Source organism: Carassius carassius, chromosome 50 (genome assembly GCF_963082965.1).
Source record: "Carassius carassius chromosome 50, fCarCar2.1, whole genome shotgun sequence".
In the NCBI taxonomy this organism is placed as follows: domain Eukaryota; kingdom Metazoa; phylum Chordata; class Actinopteri; order Cypriniformes; family Cyprinidae; genus Carassius; species Carassius carassius.
The window spans coordinates 10,500,322-10,509,513 of NC_081804.1; the positions used below are offsets into that span (position 1 = coordinate 10,500,322).

At 34.1% G+C, this 9,192-nt stretch overlaps 2 protein-coding genes across 2 annotated transcripts in view; one reads left to right on the top strand and one right to left on the bottom strand.

The window, feature by feature from the left end:
- LOC132133392 (dedicator of cytokinesis protein 4-like) overlaps positions 1-3,651 on the bottom strand; it is a 73,038-nt gene extending 69,387 nt beyond the window's left edge. The window contains exon 1 of the mRNA XM_059546184.1: positions 3,472-3,651. Within this exon, the coding sequence (XP_059402167.1) occupies positions 3,472-3,508 (37 nt within the window). The 5' untranslated portion in view covers positions 3,509-3,651. The remainder of the gene's footprint in view (positions 1-3,471) is intronic.
- Positions 3,652-3,783: 132 nt separating this feature from the next.
- Positions 3,784-9,174, top strand: LOC132133083 (zinc finger protein 277-like). Its single transcript, XM_059545784.1, has 12 exons — positions 3,784-3,846; positions 4,630-4,840; positions 4,958-5,046; positions 5,245-5,327; positions 6,495-6,586; positions 7,316-7,426; positions 7,688-7,820; positions 7,914-7,981; positions 8,064-8,160; positions 8,254-8,296; positions 8,389-8,563; positions 8,865-9,174. Exons 1-12 carry the CDS (start codon positions 3,813-3,815, stop codon positions 9,049-9,051), a joined length of 1,323 nt encoding a protein of 440 aa, XP_059401767.1. The 5' UTR covers positions 3,784-3,812; the 3' UTR covers positions 9,052-9,174.
- The last annotated feature ends 18 nt before the right edge of the window (positions 9,175-9,192 follow it).

Here is a 9,192-nt window from a genome sequence, read left to right on the forward strand (position 1 = left end):
CTGAACATTATGGTGTAATTATAAACCAATATGGACTTGTCAAAACTGTTTCCCAGCTGCCTGCAGATTCCCACATGGTGTTGATTTTCATCACAAGCCAATCAACATCCCAAATTCAGCAGGGATGCAGAGATGACAATCAGGATTACATGATTTCAAGTTTAAAAGCAACATTCATCCAAAAATTTAAATTCACATGTCATAAAAAATGTTTCAACTGTTTTTGTCTATGCAGTGAAAGTCACTGGTGTCCCAAAAACAACACTGGACTTCACTGACTTTCAAAAACATCTTGTTTTTTGTTCAAACTTTTTTTAAAGAAGAAAAATGTCATACGTCATGACTAGAAAATGAAAGAATATATATTTTTTGGGTGAAACTATTCCTATGTATTTTCTCATGCAAACACTACTTGAATAAAAGGAGCTGATGTGGAGAAATCTACAGATGACTCATCAGTGGATTCTCTGCAGTGAATGGCTACTGTCAGAGTCTAAAACAGCTGATAAAAAAACAACACAATAATCTACAAGTTAACAACACGACTCCAGTCCCATCTATTAACGTCTTGTAAAAGTGTAATACTGTGTGTTTTGTAATAAAACAAATCCATCATTAAGGTGTTTTTAAGAAACTGTTTCTTGGTTGTAAAACAGTGCTTGAAAAACAATATTATGGATAGAGGAGTCATATTTTAGCTGGGACGTGACAGTTTGAAGTTAAAAACGTCTTATGATGTATTTCGTTTCTTACAAAACATGCAAAAAACAGCTTTTTCACTTCACAAGATAGACTGGAGTCGTGTGGATTTACTGTAATGTTTTTTAATCAGCTGCTTGGAATCTCATTCTGACGGCACCCATTCACTGCAGAGAATCGATTGGTGAGCAAGTCACAAATAAAACTCATCTATATCTTGCACGGCCTAAGGGTGAGTACATTTTTCAGCAAATTTTTCATATTTAGATGGACTTACAGTACAGACCCAAAAGTTTGGAAACATTACTATTTTTTAATGTTTTTTGAAAGAAGTTTCTTCTGCTCATCAAGCCTGCATTTTATTTGATCAAAAAATACAAAAAAAAAAATGTAATATTGTGATATATTATTACAATTTAAAAATAATTGTTTTTTACATTTATTATACTTTAAAATTATCATTTATTTTCTGTGATGCAAAGCTGAATTTTTAGGATCATTATCATATGATGCTTTAGAAAATGATTCTAAATATGATGATTCATTATCAAAGCTGGAAAACAGTTTCTGCTGCATAATATTTTTTTCAGAACATGTGATACTTTTTTTTAGGATACTTTGATGAATAAAAAAGTTAAAAAAAAAAAAAGAAAAAAAAAAGAAGCTATGTTTTTTAAAATATAAATATTTTGTAATAACAATATACACTACTGGTCAGTAATTTGGGGTCAGTAATTTTTTTTTTCTTTTTTTTTTTTTTTTTAAATAAAAATCAATACTTTTTATTCAGCAAGGATGTGTTAAATAAAATGTGATAGTAAAGAAAATATATTATTAGAATATATATTATTAGAATTATTTTTTTTGAATAAATGCAGTTCTTTTTCACCTTTTATTCATCAAATATATTAGACAGCAGAACTGTTTCCAACACTCATAATAAATCAGAATATTAGAATGATTTCTAAATGATCATGTGATAGACTGGATGTTACATGTCACACAAAAAGGTTTATATATATATATATATATATATATATATATATATATATATATATATATATATATATATATACCTTTTTAAGCTTAAACACTACCCATTTACTGTAAATGCAGGGACAAAAAGACCTTAAAATATTCTTCCTTTGAGTCCCACAACAGAAAATAAAACAAGTCATATGCGCGAGTAAATAATTACATAATGTTCAAATTTAGCGAACTTCTCTTAGTCCCATTAACAGCCCCATTTCCTTCCATCAGCTTTGGTTTAAGAGGAAAAGCCAGGTGTGGGAAGATGATCATCAGACACATTCTTGTTTGAAATGCCACTGCATTTAATGATACATTTACTGTAAATAGCAGATGGTTCATAAAGCTGAATTTGCAACAAAAAGGGCTGAGAAGCCAAGATTATGGTGCATGCCTGTGTGTAAATGTGTATGCATGTATTTGTGTGTGTGTGTGTGTGTGTGTGAGTGGTGTGTGTGTGTGTGTGTGTGTGTGTCTGTGTGTGTCCCATCCCGGTTGGACTCCATCCATATTTCATGAGTGGTAAAGGTTTCGGTAGCTGTGTACACTTTCCAAAGAGCAGAACTGTAATATGCAGACATTTCTGACATATTCCATTGTGATATGCTCCAGATGTGTCTTGTGGCTAATGCAAAAAAAGAAAATCAGAGGCTGTTTCTTGTCCCACCCTTGAACTACCTTTCTACTTTGCTCTGACCTTCTCTCCTACTAAGTGAAAAAATGACCAAATGTCATCCTGTATATTTTAGTAAGGCTGTAGTGAACGAGGAGACCTGAAGCCCATGTGAACTCCACTGTACTGCTGGACTCCTCACTTCCTCCATTTCTACCCATCAGCCAATGAGAGATGAGCAGATTCCAGACTGTTCATCTGCCAGAAATCATCCTTCAAACTGTCAGCAGCTGTCACAACAAACTTACAAAAAAAAACACGAATAAAAAGTAGCGAAAATAAAAAAAGTTAATAAAAATAACATCACTGAGGTTATCATTTGACACAACTTGCCCTAAAAATCTGATGGCACTTAATACAAAAACACTATTTTAAATAATTTAGGGGCAAATGTATTATTTTTTTATCAATATTAATTTATCAAAAAGTTCAAAGTTCAAAATTCATTTATCTCTCTCTCGCTCTCTCTCTGTGTGTGTATTAGTGTGTGAAGTAAAAAGAGAGATCACAGAAAGAATAATAGATAGATAGATAGATAGATAGATAGATAGATAGATAGATATAAAATATGTAAAAAATTTAAACATTTACCAATGTAAACAAAAATTTAAATATATAAATGATAAATAATTACAAACTGAACCTAATTCTAATTTTTGTAGATGTAATAACATATAGCATATAAAATGAATATGCTATTTCTCATAAAAAACAGTATTATTATGGTTTTAGACGTAGACGCATTTATATGAAGCGTATGATTACAGCGTCTATATGAAGAAAAACAAAAAGATGAGTCTTTACTGCGGCTATTTCTTCTTTTTGCTGCATATAATGGCTATTCAAAATGATCATTCAAATTAAGGAAAACAACAGAAATAATTCCAGTCGGGAAAAAATTTGCATTATTCTGTCACTTGCCTTCAAGGCTTTAAATCAGCGGGGAAAGATATGACATTTTATCTGCCATCAGATTGTAGATGACACGGCTCATTATCACACCTGCATCGATCCAACTTGCGTTTTATTAACGATGCGGCAATAAAATGTAACGTAAGTATATTACTTACCAACGCCATATTTTTCTAGTTCAGTTGGTATCCACATTTTTCCCCCGTCAAGTAAAAGCAAATGTGCTATAAAACAGGGCAATTACGGCGGATACTCTCCATATTGTTGTCACACAGGTTTGCACTGTATTGTTCTGAGGGCAGAGCCACAGCAGCATCCCACATACACCACACTTCTCAGCCCTGAAGAAAAACACCATTGCCTCATGGGAGATGTAGGAAATGAATGAGAAAGATTGGATAGAGAACTACAACACCCATTAACCACCGCATACACAGCGGTGATTTAACTCTGATTGGTCAATGCGTAATTCATCAGGTCACGTGATTTAAAAAAAAAAATGGCCGCTCAGATGCGCAACACTAATTTGACGGGTTGGTTAACTAAATTATAAATATTGGCAGATATGTTAGTAAAATATTGCTTTATTTCCGTTTACATGAAATGCGTGAACTACGCTATTGCAAAGTTAAAGCTACTGCTAGTTATAACAGCACGTCTGCTCTGTGTAATGCAAGTTTGTCATATAACATTACTTTTCATGGCATATGTAACGTTACATTATGCTTTTTTTTCACTTTTTGGATAAGGACACTGAAACCTGTATGTCTCCCTGCCCTGCAAAGCAGTTTTTAGGCTGGTCTACCTGGTCTTCCAGCTGGAAAGCAGCCGAAAACACATTAAAACCAGGAACAGGCCAGCCTAACAGGGCAACTAGCTTAAACCATATAAAACTAGTTTAAGCTGTTTTTTTACCAGCAAGGTGTGGGTGGTTAAAGTGCAAAGTTTGTTGATATGGATCTTCTAAATGATGATCAGTGACCCTTTAATTTGTCACCGCAAAAGCTCATTTCCAAGAGGCAAAACAACTCATAAAGTGCACTTAGGAGGACAAATGTATCAGGTTTTTAGAGGATAACCTGCTGTCTTCATGAGTCACACAGTCATTTTGTGTGAATCAGCTGCTTGTTTGCTTTAATTGAATCCTGCAAGGTTGTGGGATGTATGAGACAAGGGTTTTTCACCAGCTGGAGTACTTCAGTATGATTTAATGACCCAGAATGGATATAATGTCTTAAGTCATATAAAACACAAAAGATATTTGTGCATCATATTTTATTAAATGTGTGAATACTGTGTTTTCTTCTCATTGTTAGCTAAGCAGGATTGTATACTAGAGCCGCTTTGTTTCCCCGAGCACCTGTATGGTAGCGCTTCTCTCTCCTCCTCCAGCGATGGATGCCATGTGACATGTTCGCTCTGTTCAGACTCTTTTCCCGCGCTTGAAAAAGACCAACTTCTCAAGCACATGGTGTTGGATCACAAACTGGTTATCGCTGATGTCAAACTCATCGCAGACTTTCCACGGTGAGAATGCACAAGATTTGTAGCATACGTGTAGCATGCGTGTTTCCTTAACAGATATTCATCAGGAACAACACTAATTACACAAAATAATGAAAAATTATAATCGTATCGTTGCAGGTACATGTTGTACTGGAAGAAACGGTTTACAGAACAGCCTATCACAGACTTCTGCAGTGTTATCAAGACCAACTCTGAAGGTCCTGTAGGTAAGATGCATTTGAGATGAACAGTCTTGTGTTTTCATTTTATAATGTTAGTTAATTGCCATGGAATGAAATGCACAAAATCTATTTGTTATTTTGTCATTTTGTCACATGGATTTTTAACTGTAAATCTATGAAGGCCTGTTTAGATTGTGTCCTTTTAGACTCTAATTACTAAAAAGTTGCTTTGTGTGGTTTTAGAACAACAAGAGCACTACTTCCTATTGTGTGATGCTCTGCCAGAGGACAGGATCCTAAGAGAGCAGCTACAACAGAGACGACTGGTGAGTGTCAATAAAAGACAGGTAAGGAGTGCTGCTCTGGGATCAGCTCCCATCCCGTGTAACATCAGGTTATGAGTATTCAAAACTGATCCAAGAGCAGCAAAAACTACAATTATGAGGAACACCATCATAAGAAAAGACTTTGCTTATTTTCTATTTTTAAACAGTATTTTTATCTTTTGTTTGTTTATTAAGATTGTAAATTTAAAAAAAAAAGTAAAAAAGTTATTATTATTGTAAAACAAGGACTTTTTGAATGCTGAACTAAAGATTATTAGATAGTGAAAATTGTATAAAAAAATATTGATGTAATGATAGTAGTATATATTTTCATATATAATGAAAATGGTTTTGAACAGATATTTTGGTTAATAATTATTATTTCACGATTAATCACTTTTTTCTTTCAGTCGTATCATGTCAGACAGGAAATGTCATTGTATAGATTAAACAAATGTTATTGAGAGTTGAAAGATTATTGAAGCTAACAAATTTTTTTGTTTTGAATAATATGAGCTTGTACATCACTTTGAATATTTAAGTATAAAGCATTTAGATTTTTTTCAGTTGTCTGTAATGGTGTAACAAATATAAAACAGCTGAAATACAGTTGCTGTGTAACTGTTACAAAAAAAACATTTGGGTTGCCAGAAATTCCACAATGGTTACTTACCCAAGGGTACTGACTAAACAATTAACACCGTGTTCACTGAGAAGCCCAAACCCTACTCAGATTGTTTTTCGCAGAGATATTACGAGTCAACATTATCATCTCACACATATTTGATCACGGGCAGAATCAGCGATTATGGTTGCTAGGCAGCCAGCGTTCTCAGCACCTCTGCTGTTTAACAGTGCAGCTGTGACCTTTCTCAGTCACTCAGTGACATGCTGCACGTCGATGAAACTCAAGCTGAGAGGATTAGCACTGTTTATTAGACACAAATCATTTGCAGATTGCGTTTGGGATAATTATCGAAGATTATGGCAATCGAACAGCGGGTTTCCAGAAATGCAGAATGATAAAAACACGCCACAGTGAGATTCATACCCATTATACATTTTGTTTATAGATTCACAACAATTATGTAACCACATTTATGTACTAAAGTAATGTCTTACAGTGCTACGTAAGTCTGTAATGAAGTTTGATATGTGTCTTGATAGGAGGAAGTTCTGGATCAGCAGCAAAAGGAGAGGGATGATACAACGTTTCATCGGGCATGTATGTTCTGCAGTGAGGAGTTTACTGGAAACAGGTGACCAACAACTGTCCCACCACTGAAGGATTTCTAATTCTAGAATCAGTACATTTCATTTCAAATCATATCCTGATGTGAAATTGTTCACATTTGAGTTTTGATATCTTATACATAAGCTCTGCCACAGACCCAAACTCTGAATTATTTATTTAAAATGTATTTATATATTATTTGTTATATAAAATGTAATTTATTATGTAGAGTATTTAATATTACATCTAATAAAAAAAATAACATGATTAAATACAATATTTTTACATTTAAATTTTTTTTTATTCATTTTAATTTTGTATGTATAATTTATTATATATATAATGTTGATATATAATACATTTCATATTATTTACTAATTTATAATAAATTTGACGTGGAACATCTGGAAGGCCATGCAGCTTTTTTTTGTTAAGGGTATCGATTTCAAAGTCTAAATAATACCTAACTGAAGACTATACTCATGAATATTAATTAGCTCATTTGTCTGAAGGCCTGGGCAGCATACCTTGTAGTGTCAGAGTAAACTCATTCATATTCATTAAAACAGTTTTCACTGTATAGTGACATCACAAGCCAGTCATCTTCGGCCTTCCACTCTTGTTGCTTAAATATATATAAGTGACTGTTTTTGCTTTTTCATTTTATTATATATATTTTTTGTAACACACAGTAGCAATAAGCACTGCATATTTATCTGAAGTGCTGCATTTGTGCACTGTGGTTTGACTGCAGGTCTTCACTGCTGAATCACATGGCTAAAGAACACTCTTTCAGCATCGGCCTGCCTGACAACATCGTCTACTGCAACGAGTTCCTGCACACTCTGGAGTGGAAACTGGAGAAGTGAGTGCTTAGCATCTATCTATCTGTCTATCTATCTATCTGTCTGTCTGTCTGTCTTTCTGTCTGTTATATAATAGATTAAATATTTACTATTATGTAATACATTTTGCAAATACTACACACATATTAGATAGATAGATAGATTTTTTTTTGTTTATTCATTCATTTAATTCATTAATTCATTCCATTTTCCCACATAATATTTTCCCACATTCAAAAATAATGTTTTCACTGACTAATACAGTTATTATTTTTATATAGCATGCAGTGTCTGTACTGTGAGAAAACATTCAGGGACAAAACCACCTTGAAAGATCACATGAGAAAAAAGCAGCATCGACGAATAAACGCCCGAAACCAAGACTACGATCGCTTCTATGTCATCAATTACCTGGTAAGATCATGTGTTGGTTTGTGCGCGTCTCATCTGAATAATTAAAAACAAGATTCCCCCAGTTTGCACTGCTGTGCTGTTGTAATGTTGCAGGAGTTGGGGAAGACTTGGGAAGAGGTGCAGTCTGAAGATGACAGGGAGCTCTTTGAAAATGAAGATGAGTAAGGCCTTCGTCTTTTTACTCTGAAGATCATATATGTATTTGTAGTTTTTCTCCTTTCTGATATTCTGCACTCTCTACAGCGATTGGTCGGATTGGCAGGCTCATCCTGTGTGTGCCGTGTGTCTGTTTTGTGAGCAGCAAGCAGAAACAATGGAGAAAATTTACACACACATGGAGGTATATGATGTCGCTTAGGGAAAGATTATATTTGAATATTTTCTATGCATTTTTACATCAGTATCAATAATAACCTGAATTTTGTTCCTCCAGGAAACTCATGAATTTGACCTGCACAAATTAAAAACAGACTTGAGTGAGTATGATTGCGGAAATGTTGCCTTGTTTTTGAGAAGAGCTCTTGACCACACAGAGGGTCTTTAGTGACATTTGTGGTCGTTTGTCCAGGCCTCAAGTTTTACCAGCAGGTGAAACTAGTGAATTACATCCGGCGTGAGCTTCACCAGTGCCGATGCTACTGCTGTCAGGAGAAGTTTGAAACCAAAGAGGAACTAGTGCAACACCTGGTTAACACGGGTCATGTGATGCAGCTGCCTGAGATCTCACACTGGGACCAACCCCAGTATGACTTTTTCACATCACTTTTTTTTTTTAAGTGTTATTCAGTCAGGTTTTCATCTGGACAATTAAAAAATATATTATTTATTATCTTATTTATTTGTATTTTTATATTATTCATTTTATTATGATTTTTATGTTAAATATTAGACTCAGTAAAGACTGTATACATTTAAATGAGCCATTACATATATCTGTAATTTAAACATTTATATAGGCTTTGGACATCAGAATGAACACTGACTCTTATACTGTAAACAAACAAAAAAAAAATAGCTTTTAATATTTAATGTGCTGTTTTCCAGATATTACTTTCCTACGTATGAGAACGACGCTCTTCTTACAGCTCTGTCGGACAGCGAGAGTGAATCTGAGGGTCCAAATCCCAGCTCTGAAGTTCCTGTTATTGCTGAAGACATTTCGAACCTCAAGGTTATAAAACAGACCAGCGTGCTTAATAAACTACTCAAAGACAGAGGAGGCTCCAACTGAAGATGAAGGACACTCTGAGAAATATGTTCCTATTGCTTTCAGTGTTGAGATTAATGTAACTTTTCATTTCTATTCATATGGGTTTACGAGAAAGCAGTCAAATAAACTATATATTAAATATGCCATCAGCTGATCAATGGG

Excerpts from the sequence above, each read along its gene's own strand:
- LOC132133083 (XM_059545784.1), top strand. The coding sequence starts at position 3,813 with ATGGCCGCTCAGATGCGCAACACTAATTTGACGG. Across the intron at positions 7,982-8,063 it reads CTCTTTGAAAATGAAGATGA|CGATTGGTCGGATTGGCAGG; the intron begins GTAAGGCCTTCG and ends CACTCTCTACAG. Across the intron at positions 8,161-8,253 it reads AAATTTACACACACATGGAG|GAAACTCATGAATTTGACCT; the intron begins GTATATGATGTC and ends TTGTTCCTCCAG.